The following is a 23836-nucleotide window of genomic DNA, read 5'->3' on the forward strand; positions in this document are numbered from 1 at the left end:
CCCCTCCCTTCCCTTCCCTTCCTTCCCCTCCCCTCCCTTCCCCTCCCTTCCCTTCCCTTCCTTCCCTTCTCTTCCCCTCCCCTCCCTCCCTTCCCTTCCCCTCCTTTCCCCTCCCCTTCCCTCCCCTCCCTTCCCTTCCTCTCCCTTCCCTTCCCCTCCCCTCCCTTCCCCTCCCTTCCCTTCCCTCCCCTCCCCTTCCCTCCCCTTCCCTTCCCTTCCCTTCCTTTCCCCTCCCCTCCCCTCCCCTTCCCTTCCCTTCCCCTCCTTTCCCCTCCCCTTCCCTCCCCTCCCCTTCCCTTCCCTCCCTTCCCTCCCCTCCCTTCCCTTCCCCTCCCCTCCCTTTACTTCTGTGGTACAGAGCTTTGCACTTCTGGGCCTTGCTTGCTAGGCAGGTGTTCTACTGCTCAAGCCACACCCCCAGCCCCACCTTCCGGGGCCTCCCCTCTCCCGTGTTCCCAGACCCCAGAACGAGGCCACCTCCCAGACACGGCGCCTTTGGGGCCCACCAAGCAGTGCCCAGCACTCTTTATTATCTTGGTGGAAGGTTCGTGAAGGAGCCTTTGCTGTCCGCCTGCCCCTGCCTGCCCCTCCCTGCTGTGGCCGCTGTGGCAGGGGGTCAGGACACTTTCTCAGGCAGGGGGTTGATGACCCCACTCTCTATGTACTCGAAGACGGTGTAGGGGTCCTGGTCCCCGTTGAGGGTGATGGACTGCTTGTAGAACTCCTCCAGCTCGGCGGAGTTGCGGTAGAACAGGTCCATGGCCAGCTTGACCTGGTCCTCGGCGTCCTTGGGGTTCTGCAGGAGCCGAGCCTGTACCTCCATGGTGGGCGGGGGCTTGTACATGAGGTGGAACCTATGGGGGGGTCGGCACCCGTGGGCTGACATGCACCCCCCACGCTGCCCTGCGCCCGCGCCCCATGCCCGCGCTCAGAGAGCAAGCCCTGCCCTGCCTGCCCAGGGAGGCCCCGCGCCGGCCACGCCGGCCCCTGCAGGAAGACAAGAAGGGCCAAAATCTTTCCTTTCCCTCCTTCCCTCCCTCTCCTTCCTTCCATCTTCCTTCTCTTCCTTTCTTCCCTCCCTCCCTCCCTCTGTCCCTCTGCTGTGAGCCCAGCTTTCTACCTGTGGTGGCCGTCGCGCCTCCCCGCTTCCCCAGTGCAGCCATCCACACACCGAGGACTGGCTGGGGACCCGGCACACAGTAGGTGACACAGTGTGTTGCTACAGCGCCTTGGACATTTTTGGGGTGACTCTTCAGGCAGAGAACCAATATGCTCCTAAGCCCTAACTCAGTGACGCCTCTTGTTGCTCCTGCCTGTAGTCACCGCATGGCCCTTGGAGCAGGTCTGCCATGGGACAGGGCTGTGGCGGGAGGCCGCTGGAGACACCCGGCCTCTGGAGCCCTGGGCAGCCACCCCCCAGGACCCAGAACAAACCTCTCTCCTGTGACTGGATCAATCCTCCGCAGAGTCAGCCGCTCCAGGATGGAATCTAATGGCACATTCAGGAAAAACACCCTGGGGAGAGATGTTTCAGATGTATTTATTATGCGGGTTTATTTGGGGCTGCTTTGATGCGTGGGGGTGTGGGGACGTAGCAAATAGCTGGCCATAGAGCATAGAGCATGCCTTCCCAGCCACTCTTCATCCAATTCAGACTCCAGGCCCAGGCCTGGGGCAACTAGAAACCCCCTTCTAACCCGCAGCCCGCCCACGTTAAACACAGTGAAGGCTCTGGGCCAGGCCCCCCCAAACTCCCCCTGTCCTGAGCATCCCTGGAGCCCTCCCCACCCCGCAGGGCCTGGAGAGGGGGGGAGCCTCCATGTCATCGCTGGCTAACCCCGCAATCCCGTCTTGGTACGATCAAGGCAGAACAAGCATGTGGCCACAGGGAGGCAGCGCCAGGCTGGGCACTGTCACGCTGGGGCCAGGGTCCCCTCCAGGCAGAGATGGGGGTGGGTCTGGGGCTGTAATCCTAGCTACTCAAGAGGCTGAGATCTGAGGATCCCAGTTCAAAGCCAGCCCAGGCAGGAAAGTCCATGAGACTTATCTCCAATAAACCACCAGAAAATTGGAAGTGGCGCTGTGGTTCAAGTGGTAGAGCATTCTCCCTGAGCTGAAGAGCACAGGGACAGCACCTAGGCCCAGAGTTCAAGCCCCATGACTGACAAAAAGAAAGAAAGAAAGAAAAAGAAATAAACTACTGGAAATTGAGGGCTGGGAAGTTGGCTCAGTGGTAGAGCGCTTGCCTTGCATGCCAGAGGCTCTGGGTTCGATTCCTCAGCACCACATAAGCAAAAAGAAAAAAGCCGGAAGTGGCGCTGTGGCTCAAGTGGTAGAGCGCTAGCCTTGAGCTGAAGAGCTGAGAGACAGCGCCCAGGCCCAGAGTTCAGGCCCCACGACCGGACCCAAAAAATAAATAAATAAATAAACTACTGGAAATTGAAAATTTAAAGTATCACTTATAAGCAGATAGAAGAAATAATAAAAGAATACAAATCTCTGTATGCTGAACCACTGATGAGAGAACTCAAGAAGACAAAGGGGAGCTATTCCGTGCTCATGGATGCGCACACCAGCACCACAGAGCGCCGCTCACCCTTCTAATGACCAAGAGCCACTGCGATCCCAACCAAAACAGCAATAAGTTGTTCTATATGGTGTGTGTGTGTGTGTGTGTGTGTAGTCCTGGGGTTTGAACTCAGGACCTGGGCACTGTCCCTGAATTTCTTTACTCAAGGCTAGCACTCTACCGTTTGAGCCACTGCTCTACTTCTGGCTTTTTGGTGGTTAATTGGAGGTCAGAGTCTCATGGACTTTTCTTGCCCTGCCTGGCTTTGAACGGTGGCCATCCTCAGATCGCAGTCTCTTGAGTAGCTAGGATTACAGGTATGAAGTTAATTCGAAATTTGTGCAGCCAGAAGTTAACTATAAACTTGGTGTGGGAAAGAAAAGGAATTAGAATTATTAAAACAATGTTGAGCCGGGCGTTGGTGGCTCACACCTGTAATCCCAGCTACTCAGGAGGCTGAGATCTGAGGATTGCGGTTCAAAGCCAGCCCAGGCAGGAAAGTCTGTGAGATTCTGACCTCCAATAAACTACCAGAAGACTGGAAGTGGAGCTGTAGCTCAATGGTAGAATGCTAGCCTTGAGCTGAACAGCTGAGGGACAGTGCTCAAGGCCCAGAGTTCAAGCCCCATGACTGACCAAAAAATAATAATAATAATAATGTTGAAAGGGAAGAACACTTTGATCCCAAGACTGCTACAAGGCTCTAATAATGAGGACAGTGTGGGTATGAGGAAAGGAAGACATGGAGTAGAAACAGACTAGAAAACAGAATGGAGTTCAGGAAGGGTCTGATGAATATGAATTTGGCCAATTACTTCTCAATAGCAGCCACGCCACAGTTCCGTGGTGCCGGAGCTCCTGTCTACAAGTAGAATCAAAATCATCTTGACCCATAGGTGCTATATCCCAAACATAACTGAAAGCGACTCAGAGACCTACATGTAAAACCTAAATATCAAACTTCGAGAATAATATTTTTGTGATTTTTGCACTGGAGATCCTAGATATGACATTAAATTCCTGATCTGGAAAAGAGAACATGCACAAGTCAGATTTCATTAAAAATCGAGCAAGCCAAGCACTTTTAGGTTCTGTCTTAGTCTGTTTTCTGTTAGGTACAGAGTGCCGTACTTGAGGCTCAGTCGTTTGTACAGTGAAGGTGTTTCTGTAGCTCACAGTTCTGGAAGTTAAAGGTAAGGCGCTGACTTCTTTGCCTCTAGTCCAGTTACTGCCCAGCCACCCAGTCATGATACATCCCATCTGATGGCCACACCCAATGACCTAACAACTCTCATTAGGCTCCGCCTCTTAAAGGTCTCAGCACCTCTTAACACCTCCACACTGGAGACCAAACTTGCAATGCAAGCAGCTTTGGGAAGCACATTCCATCCACATCAGCCGTGGTAGGTCCATCCCTCTGAGACAGCAGGGCGAGCTGGGGACAGGTGGACAGTGCCCATTCCTCCTGCCAGGACTGTACTAGTTGCTAAATAAATGCACTGTGAGCAGATGTGGGGGTATGAGCAGGCCTGAATCCATCATATAGCAAAGTACTCCCCAGGCGAGCGTCCTGGTCCTCCCACAGGGTCTGTGTCACGAGCACTGGCCGCAAAGCTTCTCTAACAGCCATGGGAGAGCCCGTGCCCAGGAGACAGTGATGGTGGAAGCATCTGGACACAGGCCACCCTGTGGCCTGGAAAAGAGCCTGGCTAGGGTTTTATTTTTACTTAGTTACTTGTTTGCTTATTTTTGGTCGGCACCGCCCTCGGCTTGCTTGGCTGGTGTTATACTTAAGTCATGTCTCCAGCCTGGCTTTTTGCTGGTTATTTTGGAGATGGACTCTAGCAGCCTGGGCTGGCCTCATCATGAGCCTCCAGATGGCAGCCTCCTCAGTTGGGAGGATTACAGACATGAGCCAGTGGAGCCCGCCTGGCTCCTGACTGGGATGCTAAGTGCTCGTTGTGTATACCTGTTCCTCTGACCAGAGGGCCACTTGAAAACAAAAGCTAACATCTACACCTCATCTTAAGAACCTGAGCACCTGCCGTGTCCTGGCCCCCAAGTAGCAACGGCTGTTCCCCTCATTTTCAGCTCCTATTGCCTTATAAAAAAGAGGCTCCCACCATCCATTTCTTGCTTAAAACGGCGTAATTGACAGTGGCAGAGCCACCCTGGCTGTGTCTGTGGATTCTCAGTGACCGTCATTAACTGGCAATCAGGAAGCACTCCTGGCAGGTTACCAGCGCCGCCCAAACACAGCTGATGTTTAAGAGAATGTCCGAGGCCTCAAATTCCTGCATAATCCACCCTTGCTTTAAAGCTCTTAAAAATCTCAGCTCAGCACCACTGGGAAGAACAGCATCGCTGATCTGTACTCAGCCACCCAGGCTCCCAGACAGGAAGAGCAGAGCTGGAGTTCCACAAACGCTTCCGCAGGAGAAAGACACAAAGAAAGTGGACTGGCAGAAAGCCGGCTGCCGCCACAGGAGCAGATGCGGTGGCTGAGATCCTGGCCCATCCTTGGGGTGTGGTGGTACAGGAGGTGTGCTGCACAACCTGATGTCTCCTGGTACAAGTACGGCCACACCTTAGTCCTGGCCAGGAAGCAGGGCCCAGGCCTGAGGCCCATATCCCTAGGGGACACTGGTCCTTAGCTTTTTTGCCCAAGACTTGAGCAATGACTCTACTTCTGAGTTTTTGGTAATAATGGAGATAAGAATCTCATGGGAAAAAAAAAAAAAAAAGAATCTCATGGACCGGGCTGGGAAGGTGGCTCAGTGGTAGAGTGCTTGCCTTACATGCATGAGGCCCTGGGTTTGATTCCTTAGCACCATATAAGCAGAAAAGGCCAGAAGTGGCACTGTGGCTCAAGTGGTAGAGCGCTAGCCTTCAGCTGAAGAGCTGAGGAAAAGTGCCCAGGCCCAGAGTTCAGGCCCCACAACCGACCGGAAAAAAAAATCTTATGGACTTTCCTGCCCTGGCTGGCTTCAAACCATGATCCCCAGATCTCAACCTCCTGAGTATTTGGCATTATAGGCATGAGCTACGGGTGCCTGCTTCTTCTTCTTATTAAAAATGAACTTCCAAAGACCTCAACATCAGACCTGAAACTTTGAAAGTACTGCAAGAGGGAGTGGGAGGAGCACTAGTACTTATAGGCAGAAACTTTTTGAAAAAGAGTCCCAGGCGGCACAGCAGATAGGAAAAACATTTTGTCAAATGGGATTACATCAAACTAAAAAGTTGCTGCACAGCAAAGGACATAGCTACTAAACTCGAAAGACAACCAAGAGACTGGGAGAAGATCTTTACCAGCAACACATCTGGCAAAGACCTAACACCCAAAATACACAAGGAGCTCAAGAAAGTAACCCCTCCCAAAGCTAAAAGACCAATCACTAAATGGGCAAAGGAGCAGAGAGAGGCTTCTCAGAAGAGGTAAGAATGGCAAAGAAACACACAAGGAAATGCTCATCGTCCTGGGCATTATCAAGGAAACACAATTCAAAACAACTCTGAGATACCACCTCACTCCACTTAGATTGACCAAAATCGTGAATTCAAACAACAATTTTTGGCAGGGAAGTGGGGAAGAAGAGTCCTAACGCACTGTTGGTGCAAACATGATCTGTCACCCATCATGTGATCTGTCACCATCAAGGGAGTTATGTTCCACAGACCCCTGCGATAGCCACTGAAAATCCACGAAGTAGCAGCATTAAATATATATATATATATATATTTTTTTTTTTTTTTTGGTTGGTCATGGGGCTTGAACTCTGGGCCTGGGCACTGTCCTTGTATTCTTCAGCTCAAGGTGAGCGCTCTGCCACTTGAGCCACAGCACCACTTCCGGTATTCTAGTGGTTTATTGGAGATAAGAGTCTCATGGACTTTCCTACTGAGGCTGGCTTTGAACCTCAATCCTCAGACCTCAGCCTCCTGAGTAGCTAGGATGACAGGCGTGAGCCATTGGCGTCCGGCTATATTTATTATTTATATATATTTTAAGGCTTTATAAACCCTTCCCACTCTTCCTATAAACCTTTCCCACTCTCTTATTAACCTTTCGCACACTCTCACAAACACTTCATATGCTCTTAAACACTTTCTACACTCTTAGACCTACATAATTTTAACAATATATATTCTATATATGCTGTTTTATATATATATATATATTCTATATGGGTACTCGCCAGTGAAGTACAACAACCCGAGTGGTGAAGATCATGACTTAGCAGCTGTGCAGTGCCGATGGCGCTGAACGTGATGACGAGGTGAGTGCACTGCACAGCCAAGCGGAGCCCGGCAGCTCCTCCGAAGGCTCCGCTCACCAGCGCTTCACAGGTGGTGCGGCGTCTTCACCCTGGGCCGTGACTTCTATTTCCACTGCAGGTGTAGTTGTAACTGATCTCTTCAAGTGTTGGACACCGCTATGGGGAGTTGCTGGTGCTGATTTTCTTCTGAGTGAGGAGGTTTTTATAAACTGACGTGCGGCTCTTGATTGTATTTACAAAGTGCAACAAACAGCATCTGGGGGTGTCATTCCTCAGCCACTCCTCAAGTGCTTTGGCCATTCTGACCATGGCCACCTCCTCCTTTCCAGCCTGTAGACAATCGAGTGTTAGGCCAACCGCCGCCTCCTCTCCAGCCCGTAGTTCATCTCCTTCCTCATCCTCTTCACTTGCTCACTTCCTCTCATCCATGTTAAAAACTTGTTCAGAAGCTGGGCATTGGTGGCTCACACCTGTAATCCAAGCTACTCAGGAGGCTGAGATCTGAGGATCATGGTTCAAAGCCAGCGTGGGCAGGAAAGCCCATGAGACTCTTATCTCCAATGAACCACTAAAAAAACCAGAAGTGGCGCTGTGGCTCAAGTGGTAGAGTGCTCACCTTGAGCTGAAGAGCACAGGGACAGTGCCCTGGCCCAGAGTTCAAGCCTCACGAGTGACAAAAAAACAAAAAACAAAAACAAACAAACAAAAACTTGTTCAGGCTTATAGCCCTTGATGATGGATTTGAACATGTTCATACACTCCTTGGCTCTGGCTTTATCCACAGAGACAGCTTCTCCATGCAGAGAAATGCTCAAGTCCAAAGCTGCTTTGAAATTTGTCAAACCAGCATTGCTGACACAGAGTGGGGTTGGTCTAGTGGGAGAAGCCATCCTCATCTTCACCTTCATCACGGATGTGACGCCCATGCTTTCCACCAAACTATCATGAAGTTTCCTGGCCTTCATCTGGATGGTGCTGGTATCCAGCGAGATCTTCTTCCTGCAGTTCTTTATCCACAGGGCCGAGGCAGACTCCATCCTCACAGCGGCCTTATTGCGGGAAGTGACCACCTCTTTCCACTCTTGTTAAAAGACATTGTTGCCACAGACCTAAATATTCTTGTCGTCTTTCTTTCTGTAGTCAACAGTAGATTTGTTGATCCTGTAATGGCGGCCGACAGCTGCATAGCTTTTGCCTTCCTTTACCTTGTGGAGAAGTTCCACCTTTTCTTTGATGGTAAGCATTTTCCTCTGGCACTTGGCTCACTGCCAGAAGCCTTAGAAAGTGCAGAACATTGGGTGGCATCGCAGGGCTTGAAATAAATTGACTTTTACAAAAATTTCACAAAAACACAATACCACAGAGCAATCAGATGTCTATGTAAAGTGGACAAGGAGAGATGCTAAACACATATGGGCACAGTTCGGGAGCGCAGACTAAAGCTATGGTTACTGAGCCAATCAACATTCAGAATACAGAACACAATGCTGTGGTTGGCCGCCTTCCATTCCATCAGCCAATAGTGTGCTGTGTACAATCTCATGCTGGCAAACTTGTGCAAGCAGAAGCGGCATACTGTATTTCCATTGTGGACAGTAAGTATTCATCTGCTGATGAAATACATACTGTATTTTATTTTGATTTAATATTCTTTTAATGTGTTTGAATGAACATCTTTATATTTTATAAGTTTAAAATTTTTTAGGCAAAAAATATGTATATATACATATATATATATATTTTTTTTTTTTTTTGTCGGTTGTGGGGCTTGAACTCTGGGCCTGGGCGCTGTCCCTCAGCTCTTCAGCTCAAGGCTAGTACCCTACCACCTGAGCCACAGTGCCACTTCCAGTTTTCTGAGTGGTTTATTGGAGATAAGAGTCTCACAGACTTTTGTGCCCAGGCTGGCTTTGAACCGTGATCCTCAGATCTTAGTCTCCTGAGTAGCTAGGATTACAGGCACGAGCCACGGGTGCCCGGCTAGGCAAAATAATTAAAATCATATATGTTATATACCACAAAATCCTGTGTATAGCAAAAACTTCATGATACAGAATTAGATATATTTGTTTTCTTTTAAACCTGTGACACAGTGAAGCCGTAATAAGTGATATAGAGAGGGACAGCTGTGCAACTGTTCTGGACAGCAGTCTGGAGGTTCCTCAGAAAACTAAACATAGGGGATGGGAGTTAACCCGTCACCAGCCAACCAGCCGTGCTGCCTTGTGAGGGCTAGAGACAACGTTCAGATAACCAAAGTAAAGTGTGTTGGATAAAAATAGATTTTTATTAATTCAGCCCTACCAACATTGCTGTATCCTAAAGTTCAATCAAATCCCTTAATCTTCTGTATTGTGATATTGTATTAGTTTCTTTTGTCCAGATACTTCAAAAAGAAAGTGGTCTATTTGAATTAAAAAAAACAACAACAACAAGCACCAAACTAAACATAGATCTTTCCTATAACCTAGCCACACCACTCCTGGGCATCAACCCAGAACATCACAAGCTAGGACACCATAGACACACCTGCACATCCATGTTCACTGCCTCACTATTCATAATAGTCAGGTTATAGAAACAGCCCAGATGCTCTACAATAGATGGGTGGATACAAAAATTGTGGTATCTATACACAATGGGATATTATACAGCCATTAGAAAGGATAAAATAATGTCATTTGCAGAGAAATAAATGGATCTAGAGGGGGCTAGGAAGGTGGCTCAGAGTGCTTGTCTTGTATTCATGAAGCCCTGGGTTCAATTCATTAGCATCACATAAGCAGAAAAAGCTGAAAGTGGTGCTGTGGTTCAAGAGGTAGAGCACTAGCCTTGAGCTGAAGAGCTGAGGGACAGCATGCAGGCCCAGTTCAGGCCCCATGACCAGCAAAAACAAACAAACAAACAAATAAGTGGACCTAGAACAAATCATGTTAAGTGAGGTAAGCCAAGATCAGAGACACAAACAGAATATGCACATATTTTCTCTCATATGCACAAGTTAGATCTAAAATGTACCGGGACATGATAAATTATACAGGACTCCAGACACCCACACAGTGAGACCGGAGGAGGATACACTTAGGAGAGAAACACAAAGGCACAATACCTATGAGCCTCTGATCATATACATATAGGGTAATATTTATCGAAATGAACGCAGGGAAATGGAAACAAGAGGTTTTTTCTTCATTGCTGTTTTTACTTTTCTTTTTGTCTTGTGTATCTGTCTTTGGCAGTGTAAGGGGAGGCACAGAAGTGGAGGGACAAAAGGTGAACAAATGAAGCAGTAGTACTCACTAGACACTAGGTGGGAAATGAACTCTATAACTTGTGGATGGGCGTGGGAGGGAAAAATTGGGAGAGAGTGAGGGAAGGGGTGACATTGTCCAAAAAGAAGTGTATTCTTTTTTTTGGGGGGGGGTCCGGTCGTGGGGCCTGAACTCTGGGCCTGGGCACTGTCCCTCAGCTCTTCAGCTCAAGGCTAGCGCTCTACCACTTGAGCCACAGCACCACTTCCGGCTTTTTTTCTTTTTGCTTATGTGGTGCTGGGGAATCAAACCCAGGGCTTCAGGCATGCAAGGCATGCACTCTACCACTGAGCCACCTTCCCAGCCCCAAGAAATGTATTCTTTATCTGACTTATATAACTGTAACCTCTCTGTACATCACCTTTATAATAACAATAATTTTTTTTTTTTTTGTCGGTCGTGGGGTCTGAGCTCTGGGCCTGGGCGCTGTCCCTCAGCTCTTCAGTTGTAGACTAGTGCTCCACCACTGAGCCTCAGTCCCACTTCCGGCTTTCTCTGCTTATATGGTGCTGAGGAATTGACCCCAGGGCCTCATGCATGCAAGGCAAGCACTCTACCACTGAGCCACCTTCCCAGCCCCAACAATATTTTTTTTAATCAAGTTCCAGTTTTTTAATTCTATTTGACCAACACAATTTGGGCAAAGTACATGTGGCCTTTATAGGCCAGGCTAAGGTTAAATAAACATTCACAAGAGAAAGCAAAAAACTGTGTTCTGACCATTGGTTTACTTCCCCAAACCAAGCTGCACTTCAAGAGAGCATGGAAAGAGGGCCAGGAAATGTCTTCCTGGGAGCCTCTTTTTAAGATTAAGATTATTTTCAAATGAAGAAACACTGATTTGTAAATGCTTTTACAACAAATAAACCACAAGGCACAAGTATGCTCATGACATTAACGGAAAAGAAGTCAAAATTTGGGCAATATTGCTGGGTGCTGGTGGCTTGTGCTCAAAATCCTAGCTACTCAAGAGGCTGAGCCCTGAAGATCGTGGTTTGAAGTCAGCCTAACAGGAAAATCTGTGAGACTCTTTTTTTTTTGGGGGGGGGGTCCGGTTGTGGGGCCTGGACTCTGGGCCTGGGCGCTGTCTCTCAGCTCTTCAGCTCAAGGTTAGCGCTCTACCACTTGAGCCACAGCACCACTTTCAGCTTTTTTCTTTTTGCTTATGTGGTGCTGAGGAATCGAACCCAGGGTCTCAAGCATGCAAGGCAAGCGCTCTACCACTGAGCCACCTTCCCTGCCCCTCTGTGAGACTCTTATCCCCAATTAGCCAGCCAAGAGCTAGAAGTGGAGATGTGACTCAAGTGGTAGAGAGCCAGCCTTGAGCAAAAAAGCTAAGAAAGTGCATAAGGCCCTGAGTTCAAACCCCAGTTACCTGCACACAGGTGCACATGCGTGCACACGCTCATGCACACATACACACACACACACTGATCTCACTTATAGAATGTATAAGTGGGAAAAGTGGGGCGCCGGTGGCTCACGCCTGTAATCCTAGCTACTCAGGAGGCTGAGAGCTGAGGACCACGGTTCAAAGCCAGCCCAGGCAGGAAAGTCTGTGAGACTCTTACCTCCAATAAAACCACTAGAAAACCGGAAGTGGCGCTGTGGCTCAAGCGGTAGAGCACTCGCCTTGAGCTGAAAAGCTGAGGGATCATGCCCAAGCCCAGAGTTCAAGCCCCATGACCGACAAAAAAAAAAAAAGGAACATATAAGTGGGAGGCTGACATGGAAATATCCCTGGAATCCAAGAGTTCAAGTTCAGCCCCATTTCAAGGATGATTGTTCCTGAGCAGAGAACTGTGGAGAGCCTTTCTCTTTTATGCTCCACTATATTAGAATCTTTCTATTTATGCTGGGATTGAACCCAGGACCATGTACATGCTAGGCAAGTGCTTATGACCGCTGAGCTATAGCTCCGGCCCAACAAAACTATAACATACGATCTTTTTAAGGTAAAAAAAAAGATAAACTTGTGATGTGTAGGGTTTTGTTCTGTGCATCAGAAGCAGAGGCCTGGCTTTCTCTGAGCCAGGTCTAGGCCTCAGGGCAAGAGGAAGGGCAGGAAATGGAGGTGAAATTCTAGAACAAGCCTTTGCGGTGTGGGTGGGAGCTGAGCGCACTTGCTCACTGCTTCCCCCATCTGTGGTTCCCTGGTTGACCAGTTCCCGGGGGAGGAATGGAGTTCCTGATTTGTAGCATTTGCCCATTCCTCTGGTGTAAATTTTCTGGGCACAGTGAAACGCCAATTTCTGTCCGTCAGTGGGATGGTGGAAGTCAGGCCTGAGGGGATCCCAGGCGCTGGGCAGGGTCCCGCTCCCCTTCATGGGCACAGGCTGTGGAGTACTCAGAACTTACCCCTCACAACACCCTGGCAGGCAGAGGTGCTAAGCCAAACCAGCCAGGGTGTGGAGCCCTGGACAGGGCGAAAAAGGGGCCGCTCTCCACTCCCAGATCTGTGCCCTTCCCCTTGGTCTCAGCAGTGCTCCCAGCTCTGAGCCGTGCGGAGGCCCATGGAGGAAGGTCTGACCCTCATCCCTGCCTTCAGGCTGAGCACCCCCGCCTTGGCCTCTGTCCTAGGGGTCTGTCAGCAGACCCAGGCCCTGTAGAATCTTTATTTCTTCCCCACCCAAGCTAGAGCTTTTCCATCCAAAAGCATTTTGCTTCTTTAGCATCGATTCCAAAATCTTTTCCCTCCATTCTCCACCATCACCACCACTGCCACTACCACTGCTAACCTTTGCCAGTGCCCCATGCCAGGCACCAACCCCCCCCATACTCACCCGCACACCGTCTCCCTGTCCCCCAGGAGAAGCACCTGTCCAGGTACTGTGGCCCTGTCCCTTGCATGGACCTGAGGATAGGCCTGGCCTCCAGGCTGGACTCCAGGTCTGCTGGACCACAGGGCACTGTTGCTACTCTACTGTGTTCCAATGTGTGGGAGGTGCGCTCCATGCCCTGAAGTTGCCAGAACACTCCAGAAGACTCTGGGAAGAATACATATTGAGCCATGTGGACAGCCCAGCTCTCCCCAGGGTGGGTTCGCCCTTCAGCTTGTCTTACATTAAGGACATCCCCCTCCAGGGTGTGTGGGGGGAGCAGCACAGCTGCCTCTCGGGGCAAAGGCCGGCCTTTCCTCCTACCCACAGCTGCCTGCCTCACCTAGGAATCTGCCACTGTGATTGTTAAATCCATGCCTTAATTACTCCACAATTATGTCTAATCCTTGCATAGATACTGCAATGGCATATTCGAAAGAATTCCCTCACCGTAAGTTGAGCTGTTGCCAGAGCTCTCGGTTAAAAAGTGAGAGATACCTGCAAAAAAAAAAAAAAAAAAAAACCCACCCTGCTTTCAAAGTAAGAAGGGAAGATAGCCCTTCTCTGTCCCGTCACCCAGGGGTCTGGGAGCGTGAAGGGGGGCAGCAGAAACTCCCATTTCACAGTCGGAAGGAGAAGATGCTCTTCAAATCTCCAGTCTAATAAGTTTCACCTCTGTAAAAACAAAATCTGATTAAACATGTATAACCAGTGGTATTAATTAAGGGGGAAGAGTCCATCAAGAGCACCCCAATATGTTTACAGTGTCCCCGGGAAACTGGGGAAATTCACAATCAAGTGTGTAAATGTTCTAAAAAAGGGTCTTGAATATTTTATGAATATTTGTCATAAAACAGAAATAATAACCACTGTGCAGCGCTATTAGAATTAATATTTATGCTGCCCGCCATGAAATATTCATGGGGACAGAGAAAGGGGGGCCGAAAGACAAGAATTAATTTACACTGGGCTCGGTTTACCCGCTGGCTTGATGTTTAAAGATGGTTGACAAGGCTCCGCATGAATCCGCCAGTCACTTCACCACGTCGGTGGAGTGGAGGGGGTAGGGACGGGTCCGGGAGCTGACAGCTCACAGATTGAGTTTCTGACAGCCCTTAAAAAAAAACCCTAAACGGCCCCCCACTTTTTTTCCTTCTTCCATTGCCCAAGGCGCTCTGTTCTGCCACCGTTCATCCGATCTCCCCTTCCGTCTGCTGGAATTAACGAATTAATGAGCGCGATACGCTTTACGGCGGGGCCCTATGAATGTTTACAGGCGATTAAATTATAATGCGGGTGGCTGTATAATTCATGAACCAATTAAAGGAAGTGTTAGTTGATTTGATGGGATGAGGACGTACAAAACGCATTTAACTAATGGGGAACCGCGGGCTGCCTAGGGCCGGCTCCCTCTCTCGGATTACGCGGCTAATTGCTCGACTTTGCGGGGCTGTCACAGATAGCCATGCATATTTCATTGTTCTCAAAGACTTCAATCGTTTGTGTCCTGTTGCGGCTGGCTGTAACGCGGAGAAGCTGGGCCAACCTTGGTGTAGTTACAGTGCCCGGCCCGGCCTCACCCGAAACCCAAGCGGGGCTGGCGGAGCTGGCAAGCCAGTGCAGTGCGTGGCCGCCATTAGGTGATTAACAGGGCTCAGTGGGGGGGGGGGGGTCACCTTTTCTGTTACTGCAGGACACAGCTCCCCGGCTGCTGACCTCCGCGCCTCCTGGGCCCTGGACCACTTTCTCAGGGGAGGCCAGAGGCCAATTCTGATTCGGAAACCCCGATCTCCTGTGTGCCCTCTCCAGCCACATGCCCACAGTCACCCAGGAACCCAGTTCCCCAGGGTGGCCCACCCAGGGCACGTCCCAAGCTGAGGGTTTTCTCCTGCCTGACTTGATCCCCCAGCACAGGTGGCCACTGGGGGCTTCATTAAATGCAGTTCGTGGCAAACCTGGAGTTAGACTTGAATTTCTGTCACCACATCCTGGGAATGCTCTGGGAAGGAAATGAGCAGAGGGCAGACGCCTGCCCCACGTGGGACGGAGGGAGACCATCCTGGAGGAGGGAGCCGAGGAGCAGCGGCTGTCTGCAGACCAGCCCCCCTTACTCTGCAGGGAGCCAGGAGGCCCCCCCAGGCTCCTCCCAGATGGTGGGAGCCACACTGCCAACTGGCTGGTCCCCAAATCTTGGGCTTCCAAGTCAAAGTCTGGCTTTCACACCATGAGCTAAGTACAAAGGACCCCAGGGTCACGTGCACACATGTACACTAACACACCACGCACACATGCACATGAACACACACCGCACACATGTACATGAACACACAGTGCACACATGTACACAAACACTGCACACGTATGCACACAGTGCGCACATGCACATGTACACAGCACACACATGCACACAAACACACAGCACATGTACATGAACACATGGCACACATGTACATGAACATACCACGGACATATGCACACAAACACACAGTACACACACATGAGCATACCACACACATGCACACACACAGCACATATATGTACACATACAGCACACATACAAAAGAACACACAGCGCACATATGCATATGAACACACAGCTCACACATGTACACACAGTACACACATGCACACAAACTTACCATGCATGTACATGAACACACTGCACACATACGAACATACCATGCACTCATGCACACGAACACACTGAACAACCTATACATGAACACATAGCACATACATGCACACGAATGCACCGTGCATATGTGCACATGAACACACCACACACACATGAACACACTGTGCACACACGCACATGAACACATCATGCACACATGCACACGAACACACTGTGCATACATGTACATGAACACACAGCACATACCTACACACAAACACACCGTGCACACATGCACACGAACACACCACATATGTGCACACAGGAACACAGTGCACACATGCACAGGCATACACCATGCACACATGCATACAAACATACCATGCACACATGCACACACATGAATGTGCACTCAAACACCCCCACAACACACATATGCGCACACAACCACATATACACACAAATACAGGCACACATATATCATGTACACATGTGTCCACATGTACACACGTGCCCAGATGTGCACACATAGGAGCACATGCAAACACATGCACAGGTGCACAAAATGAGCAAATTAAAAACCTATAACTCGCACATTGGTTTCTTTGCGCTCATTTGTACCGGGCTGTGAGGAGGCAGGGCGGTGCCAGCGGCTAGGGCTCCAGGGCCTGCAGCCCTGACCAAAGTCACACACAGATCTGTGTCACCTTGGGAAGCCCACGCTGCCCATTTAGGGCTGGGAAGGGATGTTGACAAGGGGTGAGGACAAAGCAGCTAGCCTGGGGGCTTGGAAGAGGGGCTGGCTGAACTGTGGTGGCTCACCCAGGGCCCTGCCTAGGGGAGGGCGCCACTGGGGAGCCAACTCAGCTCACTCCTCCTCCGCTATGGGCTGGTGTCAGAGATCAGCTTTGCCCCTGGCTGCAGAGGGCATCATGCCATCAAATCAAGCAGCCGGTGACATCTACCAGGACACCCTCTGCAGCCAGCAGGACTTCCTGTGGCATGCACAGGGCTTCTCTGGAGCTGGACCCAGGGCAGAGGGGCCCAGGGGCCCCATATGCAAACAATACCCATCTTCAGGATGGAGTAGGGTCGACTGCCAATGGAAGGAAGGAAGGTAACTCCATCCGTTATTAGTGGGGCTCAGTGGGAATGTAACTAGCAATTATTAGTCAAGTTAGGTTTAACACACAGCTTAAAATAAGTGACCATTATCAGGTGCAGTGCACGTACATGTTTTATAGATGCTACTTTATAGTATCCTGTAAGATAATATGTTCAATGCACAAATGGGGAAACTGAGGCCCAGAGGAGCCAAACATCTGGGTTCAGAACTTCTTCTAAGCAGATACTCCTAGTGCAAAGATACCTGGGCAAGATTTCCCAATGTCAAGAACAGCAAACAAACAAACAAACAAACACACCCAGAAACCCAGATACAACATATACGTCCACAAATAGGAGGCTCAGCAAGAAACTGTGACTCCTACACCGCAGGTCAATGCAGGTCATTGAAGATGGAGAGTACAGGCGTGTGTGTGTGTGTGTGTGTGTGTGTGTGTGTGTGTGTGTATTTTTTAAAAGCTATATAATCACATGTACAGCAAGAGCCTGTCTGTGCCTAACAAGGCAGGTGAACTGGCATATGATTGGCCATACTGATTATTTGGGAAAGGGTCTGGGTGAGGGACAATAAAGGGACTTTTTCTCTACACATGTCAAATATGCTATTTCTACAATTAGGAAAAAATCATATAATATCCTAAGAAAAGGACATCTGCATTCTTTTTTTTTTTTTTTTTTTTTGCCGGTCGTGGGGCCTGAATGCTGGGCCTGGGCGCTGCTCCTCAGCTCTTCAGCTCAAGGCTAGCACTCTACCACTGGAGCCACAGCACCACTTCCGGCTTTTTCTGTTTATGTGGTGCTGAGGAATCGAACCCAGGGCCTCATGCTTGCAAGGCAAGCGCTCTACCACTGAGCCACCTTCCCAGCCCCGACATCTACATTCTGAGTGCGGCTTCAGTCTTCTAGCAGAACCTTGACATGAAGCCAGTGCCCCACTGCAACAAGAATGGGCAGACCAAGCCCCACAACCACCAACCAAGGAGGACAGACAGCAGGCAGGAGGGTCCCTGCTCAGGCTCGGGCCTCCCTGGCTCCCCAGTACAAGGAGCCAGCCTGTGGCAAATCAATGCCTCCCTTAGGAACGTCAACTATTCCTCATCTCCTTCCTTCCCTTCTTGTCTCTCTTTACTTCTTTTCCTTTCTTTCTTTTCTCACTTCCTTCCACCCACAAACACATGCCCAGTGTCTCCTCTGTCAGTCACCACTGCCCTAGGCCTCAGGAGTCTGGGGGCACATGGGCTGGCCACGTTCCTGCCCTCCCGCAGTGCACTAGGGCTATTTGCAAACAGATGTGTGGAGCCAGACTGTCCTGGCTACTGGGCTGCGTGCTCAGCTAGAAGACTGAATCGACAACAGAAAAAGACCAGGCAGCAGCTAGTAGACTTGTGGTGTGTGTGTGTGTGTGTGTGTGTGTGTGTGTGTGTGTGTGTGTGTGTGTGTGTGTGTGTGTGTGTGCAGCACACACACATGATGGCTCACACGGACAATTTCCCAGGAAGGCAAGGTAGAAATTGGCTGATACCCTCAGTGCTTGGGGGCATGAATTTACTGAGCCTTCTTGCCCAGAGTGATGCTATCTGTGGGTCTTGCTGTCTCTCTGGATGTTCCTGCAGGATCGACACCTTGTAAACAACTCTGGCTTTCAGAGCCCCGGGCAGGGAGGGGCAGAGCCCACAGCCAGCCTGGGATGCAGCTGGCAATGTCGGCCCTGCTTTACGAATGAGGCACCATTTGCACCTGGTACCAGCCAGTGGACTGGGTGCCCACTGGATACACTTAACTTTCCAACCAGAGATGTCCAAGTGCTCTGTTGCTCTCGGATTTACTCTTGCTTTCTCTTGACACAGGCCTATAACTTATTTTGTATTTTCTTTTAGTTAAGATAAAACTCAGCCAGGCAGTGGTGGCTCATGCCTATAATCCTAAACTACTCAGGAGGCTGAGATCCGAGGATCACATTTAGACGCTGTCTCAGGTAGGAAAGTCCATGAGACTTATATCCAATTAACCACCAAAAAGCCAGAAAAGAGCTGTGGCTCAAGTGGTAGAGCACTGGCCTTGAGCACAAAAGCTCAGGGATAGCACACAGGCCCCAAGTTCAAGCCCCAGGAAACTGAGGTTACAAACCAGTTGGGGTGGGAAAGTCCACGAGATACTTATCTCCAGCTGATCCTCAAAAAGCTGGAAGTGGAGCTGTGGCTGCCTTGAGTGAAAAAGCTAAGGGACAATGCCAGGCACTGAGTTCAAGTCTAGTACTAGTGCGCGTGTGCGCGTGCGCATACACACACACACACACACACACACACACACACACACACACACACACATACACACACACAGATGAAGTCCATAAAAAATGAAGTTCTCCATTTAGAGTAAACAAGTTGCCAGCATTTTGTTACAAATGATGTACAAGTAGCATCGGTCTAAGTCCAGAACATTCTAAAACACATGGGCTAGGTTCTCAGCGGACAGCCCCTCCTGATCCCCTTGGCAGTGTCTGGCCGCTGGGACTCTGCGGCTGCCTCTGATGTGGACCTGTGAGGAGCGCGGAGGGCGCGCCCGCCCGCCCGCCCGCGTGGGGCTCTGGTGATGGGCGTTCACTTGGTACAAGATGCTCTGAACTAGAGAGAGTGGAAGGAGCGGTGGCGCCCCTGGGACCTCAGAGCAAGGAAGGACCGGGTGGAGGCCACACGGTTTTGCTGAAGGACTTAGCTCAGGCCTAGGATTTAGTTGCTTATGGACCTGGCCACGCGGCTCCCCGCTGTCCTGGCTCAGCCTTCCGCCTGGGATGACCCTCCCAGGTCACCGCAGGACACACAGTGACCCTTCTTGCTGAGATGCTGCTGTCTCCTGTGCCCCCCATGAGGGCAGACCCCGCCCCGCCCGGGTGGCCTCCCCTAGGAGATGGCCATTCGTGGTCCACATCACCCACCCTGAGACCAGCCCCGCCTGCACCAGGGTGCTCCTGTGGTCTGGGCTCTGTGGCTCTGTGGCTGGCTCTGGAGTACTGTGGGCACTCCATAAATGTCCACTGACTAAATTACTGCTCTCAGGAACCCCATCTTCAGAAGTCGGGGGAGGGTCTTTGAAGAATGGGTTGGTGCTGAACATAGCTAGGGAAGGCCACAGCCAGACCACCCAGCAAAACCGGTGCAGAGAGCAAACATCGCCATCTTTGCATTTCCTCTTCGGCCTGCTTCCTCTGCCTGCCTGTCCTGGCCGTACTGACACTTTTATCGCGGGGCCATCCTGTGCCATCTCCCAGGGGAGGCCAGGCCCAGGAGGCTCTCCAGGGACCAGGCTCCCCTGACCTCAGCCTCCTCTCACAGCCTGGGCAGGCCTCTGTCCTCTGTCCTCTTCCCCCCTCCACACGTGCCGTCCAGCATGGAGGAGCAGAGGCCTCCCTGCAGCCCCCTCAGCACACCAGGACTTTCCTGAACATCCCACTCTGGGCACGCCCTGGGAGCCTCCATCCCCACTCTGGGTATCCTCCATTCCTCCTAACATGACTGGAGGCTCTGGCCTGCACACCAGCAAACACACAGCTCCTGGTTCTACCGTGTCAGTATGACTGGCCGACATCACCACACCAAGGCCTACAGCCCTCCCACGGGAGTCTGCACCTAACTTCAGCTGCGTTCAGAGACACCAATGGAAATGCAGGACCAGAACCTCTGGGACTTCCTTCAGTCAGCACCAGAACTCTTGATTTGGGATTGGGAATTGAGGAATACTACCTGGGAGGTCTAACTCAACGCTCCACCCTCTGGCCTGGCTCAGGGGAGAGAAGATGGCTCCAACTGCCTACTGATAAGAACCAAAGTTAAACAAACCTGAGAGAACTGGGGTGGGGGTGGGGTAGAACCTGAATTTCTAGAGAAAGTTCTTCCCTGTTCTCTGCTGGGAAGCCGGGTATGGTAGCTCATGCCTGTAAGCCCAGCCATACTGGAGGCATATGAGGTCCCAAGCTCTCACTTCCTGGCTGGGACACCTGGGCCAATCCTCCTGTCTCTCCATGGCTGGCTTTTTCATTCAAGCCTGAGCTTAAAACCACCTCCTCAGAGACGTCTTTCCCATCACCCACACTCCCTGCCCCTCAGCCTCCTCCATCATGCGTTGACTCCCATGGGGTCTTGGTGGACATCCTCCTTTGCCTGCCGTGGGGTGTCTGCGCCTTCCTCAGGACAAGCCAGTTTTCTCTCTGGAAGACATTGGTCACTCTCCCTCTAGTGGCCCTACTGTGCGGCACCCACTGTGGGGACCAGGAGATCCCTCAGTGTCCACAGCCATCTGAGTTAGCCCGCCATGGCTGGAGTCCCCCTCCCAAGCCCAGCGCCCCACTGAGCCTATTTCTGAAGGACCCACAGCAGGCAGAGTTGGTCCACGACTCCCTGAGAAAGAAGCCATTGTGCTCAGCAAAAGTCCCCAGAGTGAGGTGTTCAGTGCAGTGCACACCATCAAGGGCTGGGTGGGACACAGCAGGGCCAGGGGCAGCTCTGAGCACACCATGTCCAAGGTAATTTCTGGCTCCAGATGGAAATGGCCATTTGCATCTCTTTCCTGTGAACAGGACTGCAGATGCAAATGGGAACCACAGATGGCTGAGAGAACCCAGGGTGGTTGGGAGCAGGCCTCTGAAGCCAGACAGTGCCTGGACTGGCTCAGCGGTCTGGATAATTACATCCTTCTGGAAGATCAGTGAGCATGCAGATAAGGGTGCAGGATGAAGCCCCGCCCCTTCTGATTGCACCAATCAGAGCCACGTGTCTGAGCTTCCATCACACAAGGCCAAACTCCACTGCCTGCTCCTCCAGGAAGGCACTCACAGCCCAGGCCGCTTCTTCCTCCTCTCCCAGCGGCACCTGGCTTATCTAATGCACCCACCGGTGGTTTCCAGTATGACTCAATTTCCCTGTAACCTCTTACAGGAAAAGGCCCTGTGGCCAAAACGCTGCTGCTGACCTGCTTAGCCATGTTTCCCTGCTGTTTTGATCAGCATCTTCCTTCTCGCTTAGCTGATAGGTGCAAGCACTTGCTGTGGGCCAGGGTATCTGGATTACAATCTGACTGCCTAAAATATCTGAGTGGCAGAGACCTGGCTCTCTGCAGCATTCCAGCATTGCCTGCACTGTTTTCTTGTTTAGGGTGTCCTACCCTGGGCCTTGAGGTACCAGGGGGAGAGGAAATGGCTGCAGCGTAGTGGGCAGTGCTTTCCCATCTGCCTAGCCAACAGCACTGGTTGAAAGGCAAAGTTGAGAGAGTTCCAGGCCCCTGGCCAGCAGGGACCCCTGCTCAGGTAGCTGAGTGTTTGTGAGATCAGTAAGCACCTGTCAAAACAACAAGCCCAGCAGCTGCTGCATCCTGGTACCCCAGGGCCAGAGAGTCCCAGGAGGCTCCACTGCGGTCAGCTTGGGCCAGCAACTCTCCAGTTCTCCAGGCTTCCAGCAGGTCTGTTCCATGTGCCCCTTGGCTTTTTTCTCTATGGATAGCTTTTCAGACACCAAGATAATTCTTCCTGTCCAGACTCCTATTGGTCCATTTAAAACTCTAGTTCTAGGGCTGGGAAGGTGGCTCAGTGGTAGAGTGCTTGCCTTGCATGCATGCGTCCCTGGGTTTGATTCCTCAGCACCAAATACACAGAAAAAGCTGGAAATGGTGCTATGGTTCAAGTGGCAGAGCACTAGCCTTGAGCTGAAGAGCTGAGGGACAGTGCCCCGGCCCAGGGTTCAAGTTCCACAACTGACAAAAACAAAACAAAACAGGGCTGGGAAGGTGGCTCAGTGCTAGAGTGCTTGCCTTGCATGCCTGAGGCCCTGGGTTTGTATTCCTCGGCACCATATAAGCAAAAAGAAAAAAGCCGGAAGCGGCAATGTGGCTCAAGTGGTAGAGTGCTAGTTTTGAGCTGAAGAGATGAGGGACAGCGCCCAGGCCCAGAGTTCAGGCCTCACAAGCACAACCGGACCTCCAAAAAAAACAAAACAAAACAAAACAAACTCCAGTTCTAGGCAGGGTGCCAGTGGCTCATGCCTGTAATCCTAGCTACTCAGGAGACTGAGATCTGAGTATTGCGGTTCAAAGCCAGCCTGACCATGAGAGGCCATGAGACCCTTATCTCCAATAAACTACCAGAAAACTGGAAGTGGTGATGTGGCTCAAGTGGTAGAGCGTTAGCCTTGAGCTGAAGAGCTCAGGGACAAGCCCAGAGTTCAAGCCCCATGACCACTACCACCACCACCACCAACAACAAAAACACTCCAGTTTCTTTGTTCCCCTGTTATAGAAAGAAACAAAAACTCCAGCAGCTCATCTACTTTTTTGGGGGTGCTGGGGATGGAACTCAGGACCCTGTACCTATGAGGCAAATGCTCACCACTGAGCCAGCCCCACCCCCAAGACTGGCCTCTCCTACCTTGTCCAAAAGTTGCTCCCAGATCCAAAGAGGCCCAGACTGATGCTCCACCTTCTGGGGTGGCAGGGAAGGTCACTGTGGACATCCAGGACGCCCCTGGCAGGGATGAGAGGGGGGCGGGGGGGTGGGGGGAGGGGGAACGCGCACAGGCTTCCAGAAAAAAAACATTAAATGAGCTGCCTACAACTTTAAAACTATGGCTGCTCTTGGTAACAAATTCCTTTTAAGCCATCTTCCCCGCCAGCCGCACATCCACAGGTGCTATGTGGAGGGAGAGGTCAGCAGGCAGGAATCTCCCTTCAAAGACACCACTCACAACGCCTTTCTGGCCAAGTGGGCAGGCGCTGGGTGGCCACACGCTGGCGCTCACAGTGGGCTTTGGTGAGCATCGGGTGGGTATCACCCACGTTATTTCTCCCCACTGCCATCACCCCAACTCTGAATCAAAAGGTAAGTGAGCTGACCAAGGTCATGGGGCCAATACACGTAAAGACAGGAATCAGACCTGGGCTACATGTTGTGCGGGAGCAGCGGCTCTTTCATACCCACACATCAATTTCCCCCAGGTCAAGGGGCTGCCCAGGGGTCAGGGGCTTTGGGCACACTCCCCACCCTCGGACCACCTCCCCCTGTGCACTGTGAGGCTTGGTTCTCTAAGCCAAGCTGCCAGCTGGGCCTGGCACTCTTGAGTTGCTGAGTCGGTGCT

At 51.0% G+C, this 23836-nt stretch overlaps 1 protein-coding gene across 1 annotated transcript in view; it reads right to left on the reverse strand.

Annotated features, from left to right (window-relative positions):
* Positions 1-539: 539 nt before the first annotated feature.
* The window catches only part of Ak8 (adenylate kinase 8), a 117331-nt gene continuing 94034 nt past the window's right edge, over positions 540-23836 (reverse strand). Inside the window, exons 12-13 of the mRNA XM_042681141.1 lie at positions 1435-1515; positions 540-854 (exon numbers count right to left, since the gene is read on the reverse strand). Of these exons, the coding sequence (XP_042537075.1) occupies positions 617-854; positions 1435-1515 (319 nt within the window). The 3' untranslated portion in view covers positions 540-616. The remainder of the gene's footprint in view (positions 855-1434; positions 1516-23836) is intronic.

Source organism: Dipodomys spectabilis, unplaced genomic scaffold, assembly GCF_019054845.1.
Source record: "Dipodomys spectabilis isolate Male_0828 unplaced genomic scaffold, ASM1905484v1 ptg000067l, whole genome shotgun sequence".
NCBI lineage: Eukaryota > Metazoa > Chordata > Mammalia > Rodentia > Heteromyidae > Dipodomys > Dipodomys spectabilis.